General features: G+C 41.0%; 1 protein-coding gene across 9 annotated transcripts in view; it reads right to left on the bottom strand.

The window, feature by feature from the left end:
• PHF14 (PHD finger protein 14) overlaps positions 1-27,247 on the bottom strand; it is a 128,048-nt gene extending 100,801 nt beyond the window's left edge. For 7 of the 9 annotated variants that reach the window (XM_079948232.1, XM_079948234.1, XM_079948233.1 and 4 more), the window contains exons 1-6: positions 27,066-27,245; positions 26,555-26,665; positions 17,134-17,816; positions 9,762-9,906; positions 5,967-6,126; positions 1,408-1,519 (exon numbers count right to left, since the gene is read on the bottom strand). In XM_079948232.1, the coding sequence (XP_079804358.1) occupies positions 1,408-1,519; positions 5,967-6,126; positions 9,762-9,906; positions 17,134-17,816; positions 26,555-26,665; position 27,066 (1,212 nt within the window). In that variant the 5' untranslated portion in view covers positions 27,067-27,245. Of the gene's footprint in view, positions 1-1,407; positions 1,520-5,966; positions 6,127-9,761; positions 9,907-17,133; positions 17,817-26,554; positions 26,666-27,061 lie in introns of all 9 variants that reach the window. The other 2 variants (XM_079948235.1, XM_079948239.1) reach the window with 2 other exon arrangements.
• Between the last annotated feature and the right edge of the window lie 379 nt (positions 27,248-27,626).

The raw sequence follows: 27,626 nt of genomic DNA, 5'->3' as shown, positions 1-27,626 counted from the left end.
TGTAGCAAATAAATGAGAGAGAGACCATTACAAAAGTATTACCTTTATACAGTAACTTTATACAGAATAAAGTAGTAACTTTATACTGTACCTTAAAATGGACTATATATTTTACAGAAGAAGACAAGAAACAAACAAAAGGGAATGAGAAAACGGATAAAACAGAACCAGAAGTATATATAAGATGGTACATTCAACCCTAACTACAGTGGTGCCTCGCAAGACAAAATTAATCCGTTCCGTGAGGCTCTTCGTATAGCGGTTTTTTCGTCTTGCGAAGCAAGCCCATTGACAGCTTAGCGGATTAGCGCTATTAGCGGTTTAGTGGCTTTTAGCGATCAGCTGTTAAGTGGCTTATTAGCGGATCAGCTGATAAGCGGCTTAGCGGCTTAGGAAAAGGTGGGGGAAGGGAAAAAAACCCCGCAGGAACTCGCAAGACATTTTCGTCTTGCGAAGCAAGCCCATAGGGAAATTCGTTTTGCGAAGCGCCTCCAAAACGGAAAACCCTTTCGTCTAGCGGGTTTTCCGTCTTGCGAGGCGTTCGTCTTGCGGGGCACCACTGTACAACTTTTCCCTACTGTCAGCAATAGTTTTCATGTAAATTACCATATCCGTATCTATATAGGCTTATTAGAGTGGGGTATTTGCATACTTAGGACATTCTATCCCATCTTTTGAAATGCCAAGGCAGGTTGCAATAAGTGATACACACTTAAAGCCAATGCATACCAGTCCACAGACAGCAACAACGTACATACTGAAAAAGATGTCCTAAAAACAAACAAACCCCTTTATTACATCTGATATACCATTTAAAAGTTTAACATCAAGACAAGAGTTAAAAGTGTGATCTTCAGTGAGCCACATTTGAACATTCCGGTTGGGGATGAGGGAAGGCCTTTCAAGAATTCACTCGAGGATTATCTGTTTGAAATCTCATATATTTTCATATCAATATTATTGTGGTCTGATGGCTAAATCTTTATAGTACTGTAGAGGATTAATTGCGCTGCCCTGCATTTACTTGACTGCCCTGTTATTAGTACTTTTATAACTAAAGCCCAGTGTAAAATTACAAGCCTTAGTCCTGTGGAATTAGTTGAACAGTTCCTACCCAATGAGGGTTTCATAAGAAAAATGAGACTATATATAATAATATTCATTATAACCAGATTATAGAGTTGGAAGGGGCCCTGAGGATCATCTAGTCTACCCCCCCCCCCAATGCAGCTCTATGCAGCTGTCCCTTATGGTGATTAAACCTGAAACCTTGACATTATCAGCACCATGCTCTAACCGACTGAGCTATGTTTTGAGCGTTTAGCTGTAACGAACTGAAAAGGAAACAAACAAAAACAAGCTACAATCATATAAATTATCCCCAAAATATATCTATTTGAACGTTACCTTAGCACCATATTTGGAATAATTCATTTCTGTAAGAGTAACTGGCCGCAGTTTGTCAATATCTCCAAATGCTACTCCTGGAACATAGAGTGCACAAACAATGTGGACCCATCTATAACAAAAGAGGAAAGCATTTACTGTTCATATCTGAGCACTAAGAAAATTACAGACAAGGAAAGAACAGTTTAGGTGACCCAGATGTTAATGGGAGCTTCTACAAATACTACAAACATTAAGTCACCATGGTTTTTAAACCACTAAATGATGGGACAGGAATGTAACTTTTTTGTAATAACAATTAATTAATATGTACTTCAACAATATTTCACAACTGCCCTTTGAATGGATTAGACCAAATTTAGAACCTGTGATAGTCTCCCTACTGTTTTAGCCAATCTGGAATACAATCAATGGTGGAAAAACCCTATATAGTGCCATCCTATACAATTGCCTTTCATACACATATCTGCACCTGGTTGGAGAAATCTATGCAAAATAGGTTTTTGTTAACGCTGTGCTAGCTTAGCACTTTCAGAAAATTTACAACTGCACAGCTCAGCAGAGAATTTATTCCCACTTCCCCTACAACAGCTGATCAATAAAATTTTACCAGGATGTGTCCATTGGGATTGGGGTGGATATCCTGGGGGAAGTAGGGGGAGCCTGAAGCGTACTAATAATATGAATGTTTTATATTCTGTATTTTTTAATAGGAATCTGAAAGCAATCCATCCATATGCAGAAGCTGCTTGAACATCTTTGCTTATATTATAAAATTGTTGTTAGTTTGTTCTTAAGCAGAAAGGCAATTCTGATCTATGTACATGTCTTGCACTTCCAGTGTGAAGGCCTTACACCAGGGGCAGCCAATGTGGTACCCTCCAATGCCTTGAACTACAATTCCCATAATCCCTGGCCACTGGCTATACTGGCTGGGGTTGATGGAGTTGTAGTCCAAAATATTTGGAAGTCATTATTTTGACTACCGCCGTCTTAGATCTTACTCATTTGAAGTCACTTCTGAGTCTTTTTTTATCCATGTTTTGAGTTTTAGGCAACACTAAAATATCTAGCAATTTGCCCCAAAAGATCCAAATATTGAAGCCCCCAAATTTAAGATATTCTGTTTTTTGAAATTCTAGGAGAGTTTCCCTCTTTATGAAATGCCACTGATGTGTTGCACTGGTAACAATTTTACCAGGGAAATAGTTGCTCTTATTCATATTATCTTCTATTTTTTTTTTTAAAAAAAAGAGCCAAGGTTTTGGCTGGTGATTTTTGATAGTACGTTTTAATGCAACCTCCCCATTGCACCCTGCAGAGTTCAATATAAAGATACACATCTTCAACAAGCAGCTGCTTCTCAATTTAATTTGCACAGTTTTTTCATGCTCCACTGGTGTATTAAATGCTGCTGCACTCTGTAGGAGTTTATCTATGATAAACCCAACAGCTGGCTGCTTGCTTCATACACTGACCTTCTCAAAATGTTTTAGTACATGTCACACAAGTACTGTAGTATTACAGATTTAAACTGCCATTTCAGTATGATTGGCACACAAGTGTCTCATTTCCTTAACCACCTATGTATGAACTCCATCCTGAATCTTTATTAAAAGCACAGAAGTCAGTCAAGTTCACAGCTGAGGCAGCTTCAGCTGCATTTAATACCAGTGCCTAAATGTTTTCCTGCTCATTTGTTTAGCCGCACATGTTTGAGAACCTTGTAATTAAGACAAATTGGGTAATCAAAGAAGAATAATCTTTCTTGTTACTTCCCCATCCATTTTGCTCCAAGCTAAGATGACAGATGTTGGTGAAGGGAAGGGAAAAAGCTCAAGCAAAATAAAGACAATAGTCTTAGCCCAGTTAGTATCATATCATATATACAGAGCAAAACATTATATCCACATTGGTGCTCAGGAAACTAAAGAGTACATGCAAAAAGTAGATTTGTTTCAAATTAACCATTCCACTAACTAGTCAACCTCTTCGATGGGAAGAGCAGAGAAAACCATCCCTCATTAGAGAGAGAATATTAACAGGTTTAGTTTAACATTCTGACAATTTTTTAGTTAGAAAGGAAAGCTATGTTATTTGTTTGTAGCACGTAATTTGGTGTCCTGGGATCACAGGAGGTTTGACAGCCGTTTGCAAAACTCCACATTGACATCATGTACACACAAGTGGCAACCACAGGAAAATGTATTACATTCCTAGCCCTTAGAATGAATGTTCAAATGTTCAGCCAGTTTGGAACAGAATCACAAACATTGCTTAGACCTTATCCAAGGAAGGGAGTTTCAGGGGGGCAGGGAGAGTGAACTAAAAAAGGACAGCTTTTTCCCCCTTTCCCACCTTCCTGAAATCTTTCCCCATTGTGCCAGTCCTGAACCTACGCACTTTAATGTTATATAACAGTGTGATGAGGAGTTTGAAGACTGAGAAAAGAGGAAGGTGTCCTTTTAGAACTCCTGAAATGTTCCTGTATGGCATATAAGTTTTTTTTTAAAAAAAAAAAAAAACCACATGACACACATCCCTCCAACTCCAGCCCCCTTCCAGAACACCATAAGCTTTTAGAGCTCAAGCAGACCAACTCTCTCCCTGCTTTTCTATTCTTTTTCTCAACCGATATCCTCAATACTCCATGGATCAACTGTCCTCAACATTTCATAGGCCCAGGAAGAACGATAGGTTCTTGAATGGTCATTTCTTAATATCTTCTAATTTACAACTAATATACTTCTGTATACCTAGGAAGTATGTCAAGTATTCATATGCAGAAACTGCTACTTTATTTTTGGTGGTCCTGTTTGAGCTCCAGATTGATAGGCATGGAACCTCCCAGGTCCAGTAATAAAGAGATCAAGCGGGACTCAAAACAAAACTTTGCAGTGCATCCTCCATCTTTCCTGTTTAGGAGTCCAACCAGCCATGCACTTCCCACACCTATACTTCCATTGCTATGGCTGTTGAGCATGTGCAGTCCTGGAAGTTTACCATATTTGTTTTTAACTTCCACAGTGTCTTTAAGTATCTGATTTTAACCTATTTATTTTGGTAAACCTCAGTGCGCTTTATATTGGTACACACCACCCTGAGTTCGCTGTTAAGGGAGAGCAGGGACAATGATTATGAAGGGGGGAAATCCTGTTTTTGAGAGTTGTTGCTACAAGAGTTGTTGCTACAAGGCACTTCTACACAGCTGGATAAAAGCACTAAGTTTTTGAAAGTCTAGCTTCATTATAATCTGGGTTCAATTTATTTATTTGTTTATTAATGTATAGTCTGCCAATATGGCTTCAACAAGTCCTCAGGGCAGCTTACAAAATAGGTTGTTTTCTTATACTTGACAATTGAACAAGACGTAAATGCCAAGATTTTTAAGCTTGGAGTGCAATTCTTTTAAATGCAAACACTCAAATTACAGCCTACTGTGTGTGGTTTCAAATGCCAACATCCATTTCAATAGAAAGTGTTTAGCATAGAGCCAAATTCAAAATGACAAATACAAACCCGTGAATACAAGAAATTTATGAATGGTTTAAAATTGCTGGGACCTGATTCAATATATTCAGGATATTCTAAGCACAAAAGGGCAAATGGAACCATGCTCAGTTTGACTGTGTGGAATGTCCTGCTGAGTTTCAGAGGTATTGTGTTAATAACAGGAGCAATGAAATCGATTAAGCTTGAAAGCACCAGGTCATGTTTGGCAAGCTTGTTAATGCCTCACCAAGAAATATATTCCAGTGTCTTAAACAGCTCGATGGCAGTCTAAAAATTCCTTAACAGTTATGGGATGACAGACTGCAAAGTTTTGATATGGGGCATATTTCCACACAAGCATTTTGAAACAAGCAACTTCCCAACATAAAACTTCCCAGTTATGGAACTAACTCCTATTAACATCTATCTGTCCCCCACATTATTTTAATTCAGGCAACATCTTAAGACCTTTTTTTCCTGGCAAGCCTTTGGAACGTAAGAGGAGTGGCTTCATACATATAATTTAATGCTGACTTTTATGTTGAATCACATATTATATTTTGTATTGATTTTGATTTAATTATGAGTTTTTGTTGTTAGCTGCAGTGGGCTCCCATGAGAGGAAGAGTATGTATACTAATTGAAATAATAAAGGGGGGGGGGATACCTGAGTAGACAGAAACCTATGAGAAGACTACCCAGTGTCACAAAGTGAAAATTTTATAATCCCTTAAACTGTGTGTTTTAGAACACAGTACACAGTTCTGACCAAACATCTAAGTTGTTTGTTTAGTCCTCCTCCTGAGTAGTTCGTAAACCTTTAAGGTGCAGCAGAACCTGTGAATTTATACACAGAATTATCCTAGTAAACCTCTATTGCAGAAGCAACAGCAATGCTATGTTTCTCCGATAGGAATCTGGCTATAGTCTAATCTACCATTGGAAAGAAGGAAGGAAGTTATGCCTGACTTTCCAGAATGGGCTTGGTGAAGAAAACACATGACTGGAATAAATTGAAGGATAACTTTCAGGAACCTATCCCTCTGATGACAGCTCCCTTAACTAACCTGCCAGCATCCGTCTCCTTGAAGATTCCATCTTGGTTGGGGCAGAGTTCACAGCTCGGAGAAACACCACATTTGCAGGCATCACAGAACCATGGTTCAGTGGAGTTTTCTGAAGCGGAGCTCATAATAGAATCACTTTCGCCGTCAACACCATAACAACCTAGGAAGATAGAAAATACAAATGAATGAATTAAATCAAAGAAATGTCATATCAAGGGATGTAATTAAGAATTAATATAAGACGTGGAAAGCAAGGGCACATAGAGCTATACAGTAGGTAAGGCAGAACTGATAGAGCTCTTTGAAGTAGATGGCCAAATAGACATATGTGTGTTCACGGTCTCAATTACAGGGTTTTTGGAAGCAACACCTGATCTTCACTTTCTCCAGCCACAAGAGCTCTATTACACTACTGTGAGCTTTCTGGAAAACTGCTGTCTCTATACAGCTTTATTTATAAGGAGAGAATAAGGGGGATAACTATTCTGGATGAAGTAGCTACTCAAAAAACCAAAAGCATCTGCCTTCTAATTAATAAGCAGTAAGTAGAAAACACCCATGCATTTTGATTTGTCTCTCTGTAACTGTGCAGATTGTTCCCACGGCAAATGAAAGCTACATTTATTTATTTTTTACAAATTTGCAGGTACTACCAAATGACTAATTAGGTCACATTTTGCAAGGTTGTTTGATTGATTTTGGAGCATTACATATACTCTCTGACAGGAAGTCATATTCTGTTAATTTGTACAATTGACTGTGCTTTACTGGAGGAGGATTTGGGATTAATTCAAAAGACATCAGAAAATACTGCAGTATTTTAAAGCAATGATTATTCTGTGCTTTAACAACTTCTTATATGGGTGATTTGGGACGTGGGTGGCGCTGTGGGCTAAACCACTGTGCCTCTTGGGCTTGCTGATCCAAAGGTTGGCAGTTTGAATCCGTGCAGCGGGGTGCAAGCAGATAACTGGTACAGCCACGGAGGGAAGGTGAACAGCATTTCTGTGCGTTCTGGCACTCATCATCACACCAGAAGCAGTTTAGTCATGCTGACCACATGATCTGGAAGGCTGTCTGTGGACAAATGCCAGATCCCTTGCCCTGAGGTGAGATGAGCGCCGCACCCCAGTTGCCTTTGACTGGACGTAATTGCCCAGGGGTCCTTTACCTTACCTTTAACCATATGGGTGATATGTTTATTGAACACCTCCTGCAAACAATTAGATTTACTTCAGGTGAATAGAAAACTCAAAGAAAGAGTGAGATTGATTGATTGCAAAGAGATCTGAAAGCTCAACTATGGAGAAATAGTTGCACTGTGCACCTATTTTATTATAAAATCACCAGTTCATGTAACTCTTAAGAACATGAAGTCTTCACTCTGTACAATGCCAATATTGGAGTAAACAAAGGGATATAAAAATATTTTAGGAAAACTGCAGTACGTCTTTAATTTATAGCACCAATGCAAGGACAATTGTCAGAAAGTGAATTACCCACAACCACATTGCCTGCAATGATATGTACCAGACAGTTTTCTTTAGACATGCTGCAATCAGTACATCAGGAGAACTGACACCCCAGCTGGGGGTGCTGTGCTATTACAAACCAGTAAGGAGATTTTAGCACAAAAGCAGTTATCTAAAGTGACAGGCCAGAGCTTAAGATTTTATTTTTAAATTTATCCACAGAAGGGCAAATCTATCCAAGGAACACTTTATAAAATATACTTTTTTTTTCAATTAAAACAAGTAACATCTTCCTGAAGCACTGATAGAAATTTGTCACCCAGATCTTAAAATATAAAAAAAATGTTCCAGACATGTATCTAGCAAAATCTCTGTTATTATGAGGGACCATAAAGTGCAGAAAGGTATGGCCTTTGAATATCAGGAGCAGGTGGCAGATTTTACCACCCACACCAAGTGTATTTCAACATCCAACATTTTTCTTTTCCACCAAGAGTGAACATTCATTTAGATTGGAAAACTGTGTCACCCTCAGGGGTCAGTACCATCAGGCATCTATTGAGGGCTCTCAGAAGGGGCTCCTGCCAGTCCAGAAAGGTTGGTTTCAGATTCCTGAACCTGGCACACCACTCAGTCTTGAATTAAGAAAATATGGTGACCTCCTGATGCTGGAAACCATTGTTTTAAACCAACAAAACAATCACTGCCCATTGTGATTGAAAGTATTTTCTAGAAAGGAAAGTCTAGACTGAGCTCAAAACGTAACAGGCTGCCTCCAACCCAGGCAGCAGAGAACAAAGTGAAAGCACCAGTTCTCAGCTATCTGGAGCTTAAGAGGTAAGCTAAATGGAAGCACATAGCTTGCTGCTTGTTTCTCTACAGTGTGGGATCTAAGGAGTTGGATTCAGACTCCATTGTCAAGGCCAATTTGACCCCAATCCATATTATCCTTTAAGCTGCAGCAGACACTGTCAGACATCTAGACTTTGTCCAAAAACCCTGATTATGAAGTTTCACCATGTGAAAAGATACATGTTAAGACTGTATCTTGGGCTGTGAGTTAAAATGAGCAATCTGCATGTACTATCACTGAGTTGATTTATATTTACACCCATCTGCTTATCTTCTTGAGTTGCTCATCTGTATTTTGTGATACACCAAAGAAAGCAGCTTCTTTGCACATTATCCAGGGGAGAGACAGCCAAATTATTTATTAATTTAAAACATTTATACACTCTTTCTACCCCAACCCCAAAATGTTAAAGGCAGCTACACTTTAAACCAACACAAAAAAACAGTAACACAAGTACAAAAGAGAACAGCAGTGCAAATTTTAAAACACGCAAATATTACACAGAGCCCTCCAAGTAAAATTTATCTATGTTGAAAATGTAATGATGAAATATATACAGTAAAACCAAAATACCTCCAAGGAGACACTAACAGTGCAATCCGGTGCATGTTTACTCAGATGTAAGCCCTAATATGCTCAATAGAGATTACTTCTGAGTAAATAAAGAATTTCACACTGTGACAGAAAATTAAAACAGCAATGTTGGGTTTCCTAGTTGAAAGTTCGAGAGCCAGAGTGTGACCACAGAGAAAGCCGTATCTGTGGTCCCAACCAAACATGCCTTTGTGATTTAATAAGAGTCTATACTTCTGATTTGAGGCAAACTGTTAAGGCTGGGAATGATAAGCAATTGAACCTTAACTTCACATGAATGCAGTATGAATCATTATGCAAAGTATTTGGGAGAGGATCTAACCTCTAACAGTGTGTTTATTTTAAGATAATTTTATGTTCCCTTTTAACTAGTCTGAATGATAATATACTACAACAAATCAGTCACACTCAATTGTAAACTGTATAGATTAGCATGCCTTCTATCAGCATTTACTTCTTAAATGGATGGCACTATATTAAGAGGAGCAACTGCCTTTGTGAATTTAAAAGATTCACTGGGCAAATCCTTTGTTTCTATTCAAAAGATCAGGGTTAGATCTTATTGGCAAAACCATTTAATATAGGAAGCTTTTATATACTGGAACTGAAGGGCATAAGGATTATAGCTTTAATTTGTTTTCCACTAAGGAAAAATACAAATTAACAGTTGAGTTTTCATAAACATGAAGCAGGTTTGGCTGCATGCAAATTCATGGTTGCAGATTTAATCTCCCATATCTGAAAGTCAAGGAATACCAAACAGTTGTAGAAAGTATTGTATCCATTGCCGCTGCGTGAAAACAAATTCACCTCAATTTGCTAAGAGAAAAACAAAGCTTTATTATTTGTTGCAAATTGAAGTCATGATAGAATTACCTTCATGCACTGTTATTCCACAATTGTCGCACTGGATTATTTCATCAGCATCTTCACTATTATCCCCAAGACAAACACAGCAAATCATAATATGGTCCATTTTCTGAGAGCTCCAATTCTGAGATTTCTCAAGAATCAGCGAGTCCTATCATTGAAAAGTAAAAATACACTTGTTATATTAGAAGAGGCATTACCATGATTTACCACTGTTTTGAGCCTGCAACCTATGTTAGAACTGTAAGTGTATTTCTGAACATGATTCCTTAAGCCCTTTACTTCTTATCTATTGGTATTTTTATGTTATACTATATGTTATACTATATGTGTCCATCACACATCACATCTACAATGGCCCTAAGCACTCTCACAAAGGCCTGGCATTCTTAGCCTTGTTGTTTCACCTCGTGTTCTTTTCCTTATACTTTGCAATCTCTTGCTTCTAATTGCTGGTTTTAAGCCTACAAATCATACAAGCCATATACCAGTGGTGGGGAAACTTTTGACCTCTAGATGTTGTTGAACTCCAGCTTTTATCAGATCAAGGAACACAGTCAACAGTCAGAGATGTTGGAACTTGTAGTCCAACAACTTCTACGGCACCAGAGATTCCCCAGACCTGCCAAATACCTTACACAACACTACCAAACTAAGGTGCAACAAATGACTCCAATCTCCTTCCTTTGCAATCATGCAGTAAGTTATTCATATAGGTCAGCCAGGGTGGATAAAAATAAATTATTTTTCAAAAAAATCAGATTATTTTGATTTAAATTGGATTTTTAAAATAAAATGCTTTTGGAGGGGAAAAAATCTTTCTAAATATAGTTTTCTATTTAAGATACATTATAGTCCAAAGGCTAGCATTCATCAGGAAATAAGGATTTGTTTTAAGTTTTTCATGTGTGCTGAAACTCAGTCTAATTTGGGAGTTTTTTTAAAAAAAGTTTAACCACATCAGTTAACAAACATGGATACATATGCTATAATGCTATTGTTTTAGTCAGTTAAAAATGTTATTAAGGAAATGATTATTTTTCTCCTTCAAATAAAGTGCAGCAGAAAAGCTGTCCAAATATAAACAGTTAACTTATTAAACCTCACAATAATTTCATAATTATCTGTCTATGTTTTTCTAACAGTATAACCAAATCAGTAGTTTTTGATATAACTGTAAAAAACCACTCTGAAAATTTATTATTCCCAAAATGAAACCTTCCTCTGGTTGTAAATATTAAGATTATACCAGCAGGAATGTCTTTCTGTAAAAAATAAATAAAAATGATTTAAATCAAGTCTTACTGACTAGTGATTTCAATCATGGTTTCAATCAAGATTTAAATTGGTTTGATTTAAATTAAATCCACCCTGAGGTCAGCCCAAACCAACTCATGGAACTGCTATGATGTCAAAATACCACTGTGAGCTCCTTGAGAGAATAGAGGATGCAAACATAACAAACAATGCATTAATATCCCACAAACTTACTATTAAGTACTGAAACACACAAAAGTTGAAGCTACAATGCTGAAGGGCTACGCTTGGCTTTCAATAAACAAGCATATTTGTTATAGAGGAAGAACCAATAATTGCTTCTGAATAAAGACAAAGCCAGGATTGTCTTGTACACATCTTATTTTCCCCAAGTAGCAACCTTGTGTCTCGTGGCAAGGTACTTTTGAAGCTGAGGGAAATTTCAAATCCAGACTGTGATACTATTACAACAGGTGCAAGTAAGAAATTCCACTGACCATGAAGAAGTCATTGCCTAAAGTAGTTCTATGGATCCCAGCCTATGTTATATGATGCATGAATTTAAGTCAGGGTTTCCTGATTTGGGACTATAATGTTCCTGTGCCTTTCTCAAGTTTGGCTCCTTAAAGAAACCATTTAGGTTTCCCTAGGTTTCAGCCACTGCTGCATTATTATTACCAATGCTACTACTGTATTCTCCTTCCCAAGAATATCACTGCCATTAGAGTGTATAAACAATAAGGAACAGCATGGTGGGGGGAAATCTCCCATTCTTCGAGCTGCAAGAACATGTAATAATTCCAGCTGTAACATTTACAATTTATGGTTTTTAGAGCAACTCCCCAAACTCTATATACATCTGCACAAAGGCAAGAACACCCAGGTAGGTGGCTACAAATCCCAATGCGTAGTAAAACATTGGCCATTACAACTAAATCATCACTTGATCAATTAATTGGATAGTTTGTAGGCTAAAAAACATTTTGCTTGACTAAAAAGTTGTCTCAATTAATTAGGCACATTTTGGTTTTTTAACTGCTTTTAAAACATTTAATTTTATTGTTTATTGTTGAGAGCCAGTGTGGTGTAGTGATTAAGAGCGGTAGTCTCGTAATCTGGGGGACCGGGTTCGCGTCTCCGCTCCTCCACATGCAGCTGCTGGGTGACCTTGGGCCAGTCACACTTCTTTGAAGTCTCTTAGCCCCACTCACCTCAAAGAGTGTTTGTTGTGGGGGAGGAAGGGAAAGGAGAATGTTAGCCGATTTGAGACTCCTTAAAGGGAGTGAAAGGCGGGATATCAAATCTAAACTCTTCTTTCATGTCCTAACTTTTTGCCATCATCACCTTTCTTCCATTATGGAGCTCAAAGGTGGTGGACCTGAGATTCCCAGCTGGCCTCCCATTCCAGGTACTGAAAAGATCCCAGCCCACTTAGCTTCAATAAGGTGTCTCATGTGCCTTCTGAGTAAGATATAAATTACTATGAAAGCACCATCTTAGCAGAGGCATTTCCTCCTGAGATAAAATATGCCCGTTCTAAGATTATGTTTGATGTGACAGATGTGTGCAGCCTGTCTTTTTCCTTAAAAACAAGCGTTTTTCCTCTTACACACATATATGCATATTTAATCAATTAAAATTCATATGATTAATTGGCTAAGATTTTTTTAAACTGTGCAACAGCCCTAATTATGAAAAACAGACATTTAAATTACCACCCAAGTACTTTGGATTCTGCTTGAAACCAAGTAGAAATTCATCATCCAACTTCTGACACATTTAAACCTTCACAACTTTAGTGAAATACTATGGAACTTTTCATAATGGCAGGTGCTGAAATACTATAAAGTATATTTTATATGAAGATACAGCCATTGATCCTTAGTCCCATGGAACTCATTGGGACAGTTTAGTCATGGCTATGCTATAGATTCAGATATTCAACAGAAAATGATTCCACAGGGAATGGCCAAATGTATTATGTATTATTATTTCTAGATTGCTCCTCACCTGAGGACCACGGGATGGAATATAATACAATATAAACCAAACAGAACTACGAAACTCAAGGTAGTTGTACATGGGTTTCCCAGCTGGCCTTCCATTTAGGCACTAATCTGATCCAGGCCAGCTTACCTTCAGTAAGATGGATACATAGTGTGTGCCTCTGGCTAGGCCTGTGACTACCTAACTACAGGAGACATGTGTGGCCAAGGACCATACTAAAATAAATCCCTAGTCTCAACAGTTTAATTGCTTTAACCTAAATAAGTTTTCATTCAACTTTCAATAATTTAAAAACTCTTAAAGTGTAGTTTGTGAAATACAGATTGGCTGAAGTATTCTATTCTAGAGGGATAGATGATCTGTGATAGATGACAGACTTGAGAATTTGAAAGACTAGATTGCAATTCTGGCTCTACCCCACACAGGTCTCCACTAAGGACTGAACTTTAAAGATGCAGCACTGATTGCCATTAGCAGAACAGCACTTAGAACAGCACATCACACTTAGCAATGTGATTCAGTGCAATTAATCTCCCTGGCCTTCGTTTTCCTCATTCCTTAAATAGAACACAGATGCGGTTTACAATCCGAAGTACTAATATGCAAGATCCTTCATGCCAGAGCTGTCTTCAAAGGTTTCATCATCACAAACGTAGATGATGATGGCTGCAGTTTCATTATTAGAACCAGTTTGTGAGGTCAGTGGCCATGGATGTTGCACTGAAAACTTCAAAGTCAACTTCGGCTGCACACATAATTCGCACCTGCATATATGCATGCAAATAGCTTCCTTGGACTGCAGTCCAACTTGGGCACAAACTTTGAGATTCAACCTATTAATACCTGTAAAATGTATTGCGAGACTTGGCTGGGAAGATGTCCTAAAGGCAAAGAACCACGATAAAAATTTTGCTGATGCAAGATCAAAGGATTCAGTTGTAATAGAGTGAGCTTCCTTCACAGCACGCATGATGAGATTATAAAGCGCAATATCTATGCACTTTGCATGCCAGGATACTCAGCAATTAATGTATCTCTCTGCAGACCTGAATATACATTTGAAAGTAAGTCCCACTGACTCCAAGACTTCATCACTTCTGTGTACCTGGATGTACTATTTTCATAACTCTGTTCACTGTAGCTCAAGATTGCTATAGTATTTAGACCACTGGCCTCTGCTCCTGAATGCTTGCATAGACATGGATACAGTAGCATCTCGGCTTACATTACCCTCGGGTAATGTAAACTTCGGGTTGCGAAAGCGGCAAACCCGGAAGTATTTTACCGGGTTTTGCCATGCGTGCATGCACAAAAGCAGTCCTCCAGTTGCGAGAACCTCAGGATACGACTGGAACTCCGGAACGGATCCCGTCCGCAACCGGAGGTACCATTGTACTGGAAACACCACCATATCTTTAATACCAGCACATTACCATCAGGTACTAAAAGTTTGATGCTGTACTAAAATACACAGGAACATAAGTGCTGACCTGCTGAATTAGAACAAAGGCCATCTGGTTCAGCATAATGTTTCCACAGTGGCCAACCAGATGCCTATGTGAAGCCCTCGTGCAGGACAATAGCACAATAGCACTCTCCCATTCACATTTTTCAGTATTCAGGGACATGGTGCCTCTGATCCTGGATAGTATTGGTCTAATTCCCCTTGCAAAGTCATCAGTCATCAGTATATTTGGTGACAGTGAATTTCATAGTTTTTTTTTGCATCTCCAACCCCCACCCCCACCCCCACCCCCGTTAGTTTTGCTGAATGACCCTAGTTTCTAGTATTATGAGAGAAAGTGAAAAACTTACCTCTATCCACTTTCTTCACCATGCATAATTTTATATACTTCTATCATCTGGCACACTCCCACCCCCAGCCTTTTTCCTAAACTAATCCCTCCCTGCAACACTACACTCCATTTTTTTTGACCATTTTGGTTGCTCTCTTTGACCATTTCTCTGCACTCTTTTAGACAGCAAGCCAAAGTACATTTTTACTAGCAAATTAGCACCATTAAACAGAGCAGGACTTAGTTTAAAGTAAACATGCAGATGACTTTACTGTTCATAGGCTCAGTCCTAAAAAATAATTTACTACTACGTACAGACTATCACTTTGCTAGGTAATTTTTGAAGCTAGACTCAATGGTCTCACAAAGAGGTGGGCTTTAGAGCAGAGCTGGGGAACCTAAGACCCTCCATATGTTGTTGTTGTTGTTATTAGATTTATATTCTGCCCTTCCTCTCAAAGGAGCTAGGGTGGCAGAAAACAACTAAAAATATTCTTAAAAAACAAACAGTTGAAAACATTCTCAATCAGTGATCACGGGATTGCCAGAAACAATGCTTTTCAGCTTGGTAAACTCCCATCAGCCCAACTCCAACTCCCATAACCCAACATGGTGAATAGTTAGAAATGATGGAATTTGTAGTCTAACATCTGGAGATTCATAGGTTCCCCACCCTGTTTCAGATGGGCATGTATATTGCCTTATTTTTAAATATATATATATATACTCCACTTTTCACCACATCTGGGTCTCAAAGCTACTTACAAAAATTAAAACAAACAATAATTTAAAACATAGATTAAAATATCATAGAATGAAACATTAGAATAGCATTTATGGTGCAATGTCCTCCTGAAATAAAACCGTTTTTAACATGGTGTTTGAAACTTAGCAGGGATGGTACCTGCCTGATGCCAACTGGATATTCCATAGAGTTGGACCACTAAACTGAAGTCGTGACTCATCACTAACGTAAGCCATGCCTCTGGTGCATGAGGGACCACTAATAGCATGCCCCCAGATTATCTCAGTTACTATTCCCTGCTTGATCTGCTGCTGCTACATTCCTAATATACTAGAGCAAAGAACTCAAAACAAAAATAGAGATATAAAAAAAAACTCTGAGCACAATTTCTCATTTAAAACTCCCTTAAACCATGATGCCATCATTACTCAGAAGAACTAAATGGAGTTTGCTTCTGCTGCCCTGATGCTATACACACTTGCCTGAGAATAAGAACCATTTTGTTGGTGAAACGGAGGCTATATTTTTAATGTAAAAATAATAAAATGAGCAACTATTAAGTATGAACATAGGTTAGGAAAGTTGACTGATCCAGTGACAGACAATGATATGACAGATAACTATGTGGTACTGGACTGATATTATGTGTTGCTGAAAGAAAGACCCTGTACATACTCAGAGGCACTCATATTAAAGAGTTCTTCTCTTCAAGCATGTCAGTAACCAAAAGATAAAAGCCTGTACTTAAACATTTATATCTAACTTACATAGTGCATGTCCGAACAATAATATTTTTTAAGAATGCCAATAAATCAAAATACCCACTCCACAAACACCTTAATCTATTCCTATGTCCAAGTGAATTGGGATACATAGACTTTATTCCAGCCAAAAATCAAAGAACATCTCTATAATGCCTTTATAGTGCAATCCTAGGCATGTAGGTTCTTTCAGAAGCAATTTCTTCTGTGTTCAAAGGAGATTACTCCTGAGTATGTGTATAGAATTGCAACCGGTGTTTCCAGTGCTACTTACTTCTGTGCGGACCTGCATGGGATTGCACTTATGCCCCTCTTAATTTTACCTGTGTTCTTTCACAGCTTTTAAGAGTACATACCAGAACACATCATTTCAATATGCATAAGAAACCCCTAACTAAACCTGAAGGCACTGTCTCCAGCAATAGTCACAGGCTTAGCCTACAAAATCATACTCCCTTAATCTTTAATTAACACTGGTATGCATTATTTACTGCAATACATCCCAAATGTGTGTGAGGTGGTGCAGACTCTTACCTAACATTAATTTATTGTAAGAGTTTCTTTAATATGGCCTAAAATCCAAATTTCATTGAAGCCAATGGAAGATTCCCACTGGTCTTCAAAGGGTATTGGATTCAGGCATAAGGCTGATGTACATTTATCTTAATGAGCATTAAGGACAACTCTGCAGCTCATTAATGCAATCACTGTCTGGTAACATCACCTAGCTTTAGGGAGCAATTTCAAAACAATCACACTGCAGAGTATTTCCATTTTTCATCAGAGGTATCATAGAAAGTTGGCTGTTCTACCTCATTGCTCTTGCTTTGTGAAAGGGCCAGGCTATCATTTGTCAGCTCCTCCTCATCAGCACTATTTCTGCTAAGAGCTTTCGCTTTTTTCTTCTTGGATCCGCCATCACTAGCAGCACTGCTGTTATCCTCCTCCTCCTCCTCTTCCTCATTGCCTTCCTCTTCATTGTCATCCTCCTCACTCCCGCTCCCATCATCTTCATCATCCTCGTTATCTGCATCACTTCCCTCTTTACGTAGCGTGTTTTTCCCCTTCCTCTTCCCAGCAGTTGGACGCCAGTCATTGTCATCTTCACTGTCATAGTCATCTATGTCATTCAGCTCCTCCATGGAAACAAAATCTAGCAGAGGGCGGTTTCTTCGCAGATTCCATTTTTTGGGTTCGTTTGTCTGCTCATCAATGCCAGCATCCGCTTCTGAGGGTTTCTCTTTCTCTTTTTTCTTTCTAGGCTTCTCTTCTCCATCCACCACCTCCTCCTCCTCCTCTTCCTCTTTCTCAGTTTTAATCACCTCTTTCTCCGTTATGGGCAGCTCTTCTCCAGCTGAGCTTTTAGGTTGTTCTTCCTCTACTTTTTCTTCTTCTGCCAGCTCTTCCTCCAAGATATGTTCTTCTGAATCACTACAGGAGCCTTCGCCGCTATCCTTTGATCCATCTTCACTGCCATGTCCACTGCCTTCAGAATCTGTTGAGCATATGAAAATTTAAAAAAAGAGTTCCAAAGCAAAATGAACCAAAAAAGAAGTTTGTTTGTTTTTTAAAAAAGGCTTGAGGCAACCAACTTAACTTAAATATTCTTCCCTTAATAGCCTATTCTTCATCTGGCTCAATTTTTTCTCTCCAATTGAATTAGCTTTTTTAGTATTGCAAACCTACTGATGAAGAATGATTTGTATTTTGTAGAACAGCAAGAAGCTCTGTCTCTATTACCCTGCATAATATGAATAGGAAGGAAAGCTTTTTTAGATATTCAGCCCAGCACCCAAACTGCTCCATGAAAGCATGCTACACTAAACTGAGTAGCTGATTTAAAGAAAGTGAGTACACAGTTTCACACAGAATTGTGCCCACAATGTAGTTATTTCACAATTTGTGGTTTTAAAAAAATGACTATTTTTTATAGCCTTGCATGACTAAAATTCAGTGTCTGCACCAAGGGATTTGAAATGTTTTCCAGTTCTAGCACTGGGGCATCGAAATGTTGTTGGGGGTGCTTGATTTTGAAATGTAGAATGGTTTTGTTTTTGTTTTTTTGGTTTTGTTTTTTTGGTTAAACATCATAATTCAGTACAATACTAAATACTAGCTGTCATTTTATAATACTCTTTGATTATAACAATACAGTTATGTGATAATAACACAATAATTAAAAGAAACCTAAAGTTAAAAGAAACTACCAGCACTTCACAAATATGAAATCATATCAATGAAAACTATTACTCGCCTGCAACCTTAACCCTGCAACTTTTGATACCTGGTGCAAGTAGAATACTTTTATGATCAGTCAATACTTTACCTTTGTGGGGGGAAAACACTACAGGTATTTATAACTCCAAATCTACCAGTATATGAAAAATTATTCTATAGAGAGTACTGATATAATTATTCATTGCTCACCATTTTACTTTACATGCCATCCTACTCACAAATAAGAATCTATTGTGTCCCCATGAAATGCAATCCTATCATCATAGGCAGCTACACATCAATGCAAAAAGCACCGGTTCCTCTTAACTCAATTAAGACTTTTGGAAATACTAAAATGGTCCAATCAAGATTTTCTTCCACACTGCCATGTTTTAGCCAACAGCAGAAATGTGACATTAGTGTGTTTAAATGTAAAACTCATAGTAAAGCACACATTCAACTATATTTCATAAATAACAATGCCTTGGGGGCCCTTTTGGAACAAAAGCCAGAATAAAAATAAACATTGAAATAACTACTTTTAACAATCTTGCTGTGCCCTATTTGCCCAAGTTTGCTCAGAATCACCAGGAGCATATGCAAATCATCTTTGACAAATTACCAGCAGCATACATGAATAGATTTAGTTTCAGCACTTCTTTGGTTAGGTCAGCTGCAGGTGTTTAGAAATTTTCCCTTGTGGCAGAACCTAATCACAGTAATCTTCATTTGTGTGAAGAACCTAACATGTGACCTGATACCTCCAAAAATAGAGCTGTAGGTTCATAGAAGCAAATTTTGTGACCGTAGTAGTTGAGAAGTCATGAGTATCACTTCCAGTGTCTGGGTCACATACTAAGTTGTCCATTTGAATATATCCTGCAGGAATGGGAAAAGTTCTCGCATCACTTTGGAGCAGTCAGAAGCAGCATGGTAATATTGCACTGTTTCTGTTTCTGCATGGCCCAAAGCTCAGCACAATATGAAGATCCCTCACCACCACCCCTCCCCCCCCCCGCGCGTCTTGCCCAGACACATAACCCAATGTTGATTAAAAATATCTAGCTAGTAAGACAACTACCATTTATGCAGTCAATTCAATCTGACCAAACACCACCTGTTCAAGCAGCCACAGTATTGTGTAATTTATCTTATTACTGTATTAACAAGTAAAAAGAGACATTTTGTTTAACCAAAAATGTCAACACAAAAATAAAGTGTGATGGTAAAAAATACAGAAATATATTTCATTCATATAATAATGAATATATAACTTGACAAAAAGTCATCTATTACATCTTGGCTTTACTTGCTTATTGACACTGACAAATATTTTATTGCTTAAATAAATGTCTGTACATATTTGTGCTATTAAAACATTTTAGGGTTTTCATATGTTGCAGATATTGCTGCAAATTTATTATGCTTTTTGTGATACACAAATGACATGAGATGACTTTGTCTATTTATTTGTATCAATTATTATTCCTATGATCCTTGTTTATAAAACCCAATAAAAAGTAATTCAAGGGGGGGATTAGGTTTTTTTAACTGCAACTACTGTATTTTCATGTAAACTGTGGGGAAGAAAAAACTAAACTGGGTATGCAAACTAAACTGGATGATATGTACAAAACATTTCTAACCTGCCAAGCAACTGAGGATCAGAACCCATGATGTGAACTCTGTCAACAAATTTACCAACCTAATTTGCCTGTCACTAGGCAAGACTTACAAATAACAGATTTTAAACAAAGTTATCCTCTCTTCAAAATACTAAATGCTGTGCCTGTAGGAAGATGTGCACATGTAGAAGTGCACATATGAGAATGACTGGGTTAGAGACCAGCTGTCTGTACAGTATGTAGCAAAAATCCTTACAGATATCAGTTACCAGTAATTTTAGAATTTGTATACCCCTGGTTGTAGAAAGCCTATTTCAAGATCCTGAAAAGAAAAAAGAGGTTCATGGCCTATTTGTGCTATGCTAGCATTAAAAGCAAAGCAAAAAGCAAAAAGCAAAACAAAACACTTCAGCTAGAGCAGCTGGCTTACTGCCCCCAGGAGACAGTGGGATTACTTAGGGGTCTTCATGAGGGGCTGGAGGTGTAAATGACTATGAGACTTTGAAAAGCAGGAATCACTGGATTAAGTTCATCAATTTTGTTGAAATAATTAAACTAAATAATTTTAATTGCATTTTGAATAACAGTGGAGTTAACTATTATTGTTTTGAATTTTATTGTGCTACAGTTTGATTGATTGATTGGTTTATTACGGCCATTGGCCCATATCTAAAAACAATACATCAAAATTTATCCATAAACAATACAATTTAAACAGTTCCAAGTTAAAACACCCCTATAAAACCAATTTTACTTCAATTAAGTAAACTATACACAATAAGCTCCCTCTATGTCAACCGCAATTCAAATCCCTCAGATTTTGGGGGATATGCGTCTTAGTTCTGGCACTTATTGATGGTTCTTAAGTTTGGCTAAGCTGTCAGAGTCATACTACAGTATTATCTTCCTTAGTGGTACGTGCAAATCACTATTCTGAATGATGCGTTTTATAGGGTAGGTTATGGGGTACTGCGGATGTGTTTATGAAACCAGGGTACTAACCCTAAAGTTTGGGAACCACTGAGCTGGAAAAAGTGTGTTTTGTTTGAACTGAGCTCAGACAGACTAAACATTCTGGCAGCAAGCCATGATATGAAGTCATGGTTTGTTGCTGGCTTACTATGGTTTGGCATATGTATGAGTCCAACAATATTGCTTAACAACAGTTTGTTTGGTGAGTGTCTTGGATGGTACATAGTCAAGAGCAGCAGGAAAACAACCCAAGCTTTGGAGGAACAAACCATGGCTGTGAGAAAGCCATAGATTGCTGAAAAAACATGGTTAAAACAAACCATGGCTTAGCACTGTAAGGGATAAATCAGAGTTTCAATGGAAGATGGCAAAAGGAGAGAACAAAAAGGGCTTGTAAAATCTTGGGCTTTTCATTTATCACACTTACATCTTGGTTATCTCTAATATTCAAAGGGCCATAATGTACAGTTTCCTCACAATAGTCATATGGAGATGACTTGAGGACAGTAAACAAAGAGTGATTCTGAAAGAGCCAGGAAATCTAATTTAGGGACAACCTCTAAAATAAACTCAGGTAAACCTGTATTGCAAAGTAAACCAGCTGCAAGTATTATTATTTATTGTGATACAAATACTGCTATTTATTGTTATCAGTCTCATTTCAAGACTCCAGTAAAATACAAGCCTTTGTGTCATCAATTATAAGCAAAATTGTCACAAAGCTGTAAGATTCAGCATTTTTCATTCAGTTTTGAAGAATTAAAATGTGACTGAACTTCAACATTCTTATGCAACAAAAGCTGCAAACTTTAACATCCATCATCTCTATACACTAACATGACAATTGAATTATTCTCAGACAACTATGGAGACAAAAAGCAAAGCTATATTCCACTCACTTTAGTTAAAATATTGCAAATAAAAATATATAAAAGAGGTACTCAAGGAACTGCATTTAACCAACACAGTATGCAAGCTTGCAAAGTTTAAGAGATAAGAGACATCAAACTTGAATTATTTCTATACATATTACCGTATTTTTCGCCCTATAAGACGCACTTTTTCCCCTCCAAAAATGAAGGGGAAATGTGTGTGCGTCCTATGGGGCGAATGCAGGCTTTCCCTGAAGCCTGGAGAGCGAGGGGGGTCGGTGCGCACCGACCCCTCTAGCTCTCCAGGCTTCAGGAAGCTATCCAATAGCCCTGGGAGACCCTGCTCTCCCAAGGCTAGCGGAGACCTTGTCGGAACCCAGAAGCTTGGGGCGCGCTGAGCTCCGTGCGCCCCAAGCTTCGGGATTAGCGCAGCGCTCTGCTAGCCCTGGGAGAGCCGCGCAGCTCTCCCACGGCTAGCGGAGACCTTGCCGGCACCCAGAAGCTTGGGGCGCGCTGAGCTCCGTGCGCCCCAATCTTCGGGATTAGCGCAGCGCGCTGCTAGCCCTGGGAGAGCCGCGTGGCTCTCCAATGGCTACCGGAGACCTTTCCGGCACCCAGAAGCTTGGGGCGCGCTGAGCTCCGTGCGCCCCAAGCTTCGGGATTAGCGCAGCACTCCGCTAGCCCTGGGAGAGCCGCGCAGCTCTCCCACAGCTAGCGGAGACCTCGCCGGCACCCAGAAGCTTGGGGCGCACTGAGCTCCACGCGCCCCAAGCTTTGGGATTAGCGCAGCGCTCTGCTAGCCCTGGGAGAGCCGCGCAGCTCTCCCATGGCTAGCGGAGACCTTGCCGGCACCCAGAAGCTTGGGGCGTGCTGAGCTCCGTGCGCCCCAAGCTTCGGGATTAGCGCAGCGCTCCGATAGCCCTGGGAGAGCCGCGCGGCTCTCCCAGGGCTAGTGGAGACCTTGCCGGCACCCAGAAGCTTGGGGCGCGCTGAGCTCCGTGCCCCCAAGCTTCGGGATTAGCGCAGCGCTCCGATAGCCCTGGGAGAGCCACGCGGCTCTCCCACGGCTAGCGGAGACCTTGCCAGCACCCAGAAGCTTGGGGCACGCTGAGCTCCGCGCGCCCCAAGCTTTGGGATTAGCGCAGCGCTCCGCTAGCCCTGGGAGAACCACGCGGCTCTCCCAGGGCTAGCGGAGACCTTGCCAGCACCCAGAAGCTTGGGGTGCGCTGAGCTCCGTGCGCCCCAAGCTTTGGGATTAGCGCAGCGCTCCGCTAGCCCTGGGAGAGCCGCGCAGCTCTCCCACGGCTAGCGGAGACCTTGCCGGCACCCAGAAGCTGGGGGCGCACTGAGCTCCACGCGCCCCAAGCTTCGGGATTAGCGCAGCGCTCTGCTAGCCCTGGGAGAGCCGCGCGGCTCTCCCATGGCTAGCGGAGACCTTGCCGGCACCCAGAAGCTTGGGGCGCGCTGAGCTCCGTGCGCCCCAAGCTTCGGGATTAGCGCAGCGCTCCGATAGCCCTGGGAGAGCCGCGCAGCTCTCCCACGGCTAGCGGAGACCTTGCCGGCACCCAGAAGCTTGGGGCGCGCTGAGCTCCGCAGGTCCCAAGCTTTGGGATTAGCGCAGCGCTCCGCTAGCCCTGGGAGAGCCGCGCGGCTCTCCCACGGCTAGCGGAGACCTTGCCAGCACCCAGAAGCTTGGGGCGCGCTGAGCTCAGCACGCCCTAAGCATCGGGCTTAGCGCAGCGCACCTGGGGGGGGGAAATAAAATTTTTTTCCTTTATTCCCCCCCCAAAAAAACTAGGTGCGTCCTATGGGCCGGTGCGTCCTATGGGGCAAAAAATACGGTATATAAGGTATTGTATTACAGTCGTACCTTGGATCCCGAACTCCCTTGAACTTGGATGTTTTGGCTCCCAAACGCCGCAAACCTGGAAGTGATTGTTCCGGTTTACGAACGTTCTTTTGGAACTCGAACGTCCGATGGGGCTTCCGCGGCTTCTGATTGGCTGCAGGAGCTTCCTGCAGCCAATCAGAAGCAGTGATTTGGTTTTTGAACATTTTGGAAGTTGAACAGACTCCCGGAACAGATTCCGTTCAACTTCCATGGTACAACTGTATATTATAAAATATTATATTATCTGCTTCAGAAAAGTAGATCAAATTGATAGCGACTTGCAAGACCACCTTCCATACTGAAATTCAAAATTCAAATCCACATGTAAATGTGATAATACGGCATTTATATAATAATTTAGGCATGTGCACATCTTCAAAGAGGTTTTGTTTGATGCTCTGAAACAGTGAATGTAGATGTATACCTATCACAATGTGAATACTTAAAAACTCTCTAGTGGGTGAGGAAGAAATAAGGACTGCATCTCCCATGGTATGAACTTTGAAGTTGTCCACCTCATCACCACAAACCTGCTTATAAATGCATATTCACATGGTTTTGAAGTGGCAGTGTGGCTGAAGCAGACTTCTCTTCATAAGACATTGCCCCAAGCCAACACCTGGTTGCACAGGCAAAGCTGGTAACAACACAGAGCTATTTAAGTAAGTGCTAATCTGACTGTTCACTTATAACAACCTCAGATCAATTGCTGCAATGGCTTTCAGAGCAAAGATGGTGAATGTCCAGCCTACAGGCCAAAGTTGGCCTGCCATGGATCTCAATCTGGCCCATGAAGCCATTTTACCCATTTCACCCATACTGCAGCTGATGTCTTACGCAATGTCATGCGTGCAGTACATACTGATGTGGCTTCAAAGGAACAACCAGGAACTTACAGTGAGTTCCTGATTGCTTTTTTGCTGGAGCAAGGCATGCTAGCTCCACTCATCAAGGTGGTGAGGTAATGCCTTTCTCTGAGAAAGCAATTAAGCACTGGAACCACTTGTAAAGCAATTAAGCTTTAAATAAGTCTTCTATTTGAACCACCAGAAGGGTTTTTTTTAAAAAAGAAATGTCCTTCCTCTACTGTAATTAGTGTGTGTACCTTTGTGTGTAGCAGAATGGGTGAAGCATGGGTGGAAAAGCAAAATCTGACATAGTACATGCATAGCCAAAGCTGCCCTTACTTTCAGCGCATAGTTCTGAGACAATGAAAGTGCCACCAAGACTGCATAAAGCTAAGCTAGTCTGCAAGACAGAAGGAATCCTCCTAGATATTCCAAAATGTACATCCTTCTTACATGCAAAAACTCTCCAATTGTTTAACTGGACTTTGTAACTATTCAACCAGAGGTTGATGTGTCGCATCCAACTCTTTGCTGAATTCAGAATGACCAAATATACAGCTCTAGGCTCCATCCCCATCATGGAAGAATCACTGTTTCTTATCCCCAGCAGTAGGCAGTCATTGCACTGATCACAGGACTTCCTGAAGGTTAGCAATGTGTCAATAAGTATATGGGTAGGTTTTGGGCAAGAAAAAACTAAAGATTTTGGGAATCATATAATTGGAAGACTAGAAGAGAGAGTGGAAAGTGGCTTGCATGACTGTACTGTTGGAAAGCTGGCTGAAACAGATCTGGGTCAGAATCATCTTGGCTTACAGATACAGGGCGGGGGGGGGGGCAGGAACAGGGCAGCAAACTACTGTGTTCACAGCAGTGATAGGGAATATGCAGATGTTGGACTCCAATCCACATGGCCAATGATGAGATTATGGGAGTCCAAAAACATCTGGATAGCCAGTTTCACTACCCCAAATAAGGGAGCGGGGATCAAGGTAGAAAATGACACATGGGATACTGCAGTTATGTGGAGGAAAGACTACCTGAAAGAACATGCCAAAGAGCTGTCCACCTTGCAGCAGGGAAGAGGGGAGGGGCCTAGATCTCTTTATTTATAAATCCCAAACCTCTCCCAACTTTCCAACCCTCAAGACCTTGCTCCCTCATGCTACACTGTTAGTCATTCACCCAGTAAAAAAAAAAGGCAAAGGACCCCTGGACAGTTAAGTCCAGTCAAAGGTGACTATGGGGTGTGGCTCTCATCTCGCTTTCAGGCCGAGGGAGCCGGCATTTGTCCACAGACAGCTTTCTGGGTCAGGTGGCCAGCATGACTAAACCGCTTCTGGCGCAATGGGACAGCGTGACGGAAACCACAGCGCACTGAAACGCTGTTTACCTTCCCGCCGCAGCAGTACTTATTTATCTACTTGCACTGGCATGCTTTTCAAAGTGCTAGGTTGGCAGGAGCTGGGACAAAGCAACAGGAGCTCACCCCATTGCATGGATTAGAACTGCAGACCTTCCCGGCAAGCCCAAGAGGCTTGGTGGTAGACCACAGTGCCACCCTCATCAATTCACCCAGTATCCCCTCAGCACTTGCTAAGCTCAACTACATTAGAATTTTAACTTCTAAAGCAAAAAACAAAACAAAAACAACTTGTGCTATATATACATAACTGGTGTTCTCATCCTTTCAGCAGATCAGAAGTTAAAACGTAATGGTAGTTTACTTTTACGAGCAATTCAATAAAGCATAACTAATGGAAGAACCCTACAACACAAAACAGGAAAAGCAGAAAAAAGGCGTTTACCTGAAGCATCTCCAACTTTAAAGTCACTGTCATCTGAACTGTCATAATCTAAAACTTCCAGCAGGGAAGCTGCCAAGGGCTTCACCTGCCGCCTCTTCGAGCTGCGATCCACTGTGGGGAGAAAAAGAAAAGGAGAGAGGCATGCATGTTTCTTTTGTGACCAGCTGTTGGTGGGGGAGAAAAGAAGAGTAAGGAAAACCATGTGGGGCTTCAGAACTCTTGCACGACGCGGGTTTAAATTTGCAGAGAAAGCTGGGTCGTGGGAATGCAAAGCAGGGCTGGGTCGGGGGAGGCTCCCTTGAAGGCGGGATGGTCTATGCCCACCCCCAGAACAAATTGAAGCCACGGGAGGGTGGGGCGCCCCGCAGCAGCCCCTGGACGAAGCCCGCCGCCGGGCACAGGGCGCCAGCGGCTGAGGGAAAAGCCCCGCTGCCGGCGGCCGCGGGTTCCCAGCGCAGGGAAGCGGGCAGGGAGGAAGCCCTCGCGGGCGCCGGCGCCTTGACTTACTCACTGGAGCCGAGCAGCCGCTCGCGGGCACATGAGGAAGCAGCCCTCAGCCCCGAGCCCGGCAGGCTCCCCTCTAGGCGGCAACCCCGCGCTGAAGAGGGAGAGGCTGCGCGGCGTCCCACAGGCCGCCCCCGTAACCCAGACAATAGGCGAAGCCTCGCCCCGGATGCAGTTCCCCTCCTGCCGAAACCAAAAGCAGGAACCGACCCGCCGCAAAGGAGCAGAGAGCTTCCGCTGGGGGGGGGGGGGCGGCGGCGGCCGCCGCGCATGTGCAGAAAGAGCCGCGCAGGCGCGTTGGAAGGAACGAAGGGCTTGCCCGCGCTATGGTTCCTGGCACAGGGACGTGGTTTTCCTATTCAGCGCGGCGGAAGCCGGAGGGGATCGCATGGCGAGGGTTGGCGGGGTTATTGTGGAGGCGGCCCCGCCCTCTAGCTCTCCCTGCCCTCTTCCTCTAGTCTATCGCATTCCATGTTCAATCTTGCCTGTGAATCTTATAGAAGGGACTCCGAGGATCAAGCAGTCCTCTCTTTTTTAAACAGCAAAAGTGTATTTGCAGTTTTATTTT

This window comes from Podarcis cretensis (assembly GCF_951804945.1).
Source record: "Podarcis cretensis genome assembly, chromosome: 12".
Taxonomy (NCBI): domain Eukaryota; kingdom Metazoa; phylum Chordata; class Lepidosauria; order Squamata; family Lacertidae; genus Podarcis; species Podarcis cretensis.
This window is presented reverse-complemented; position numbering and strand designations above follow the sequence as displayed.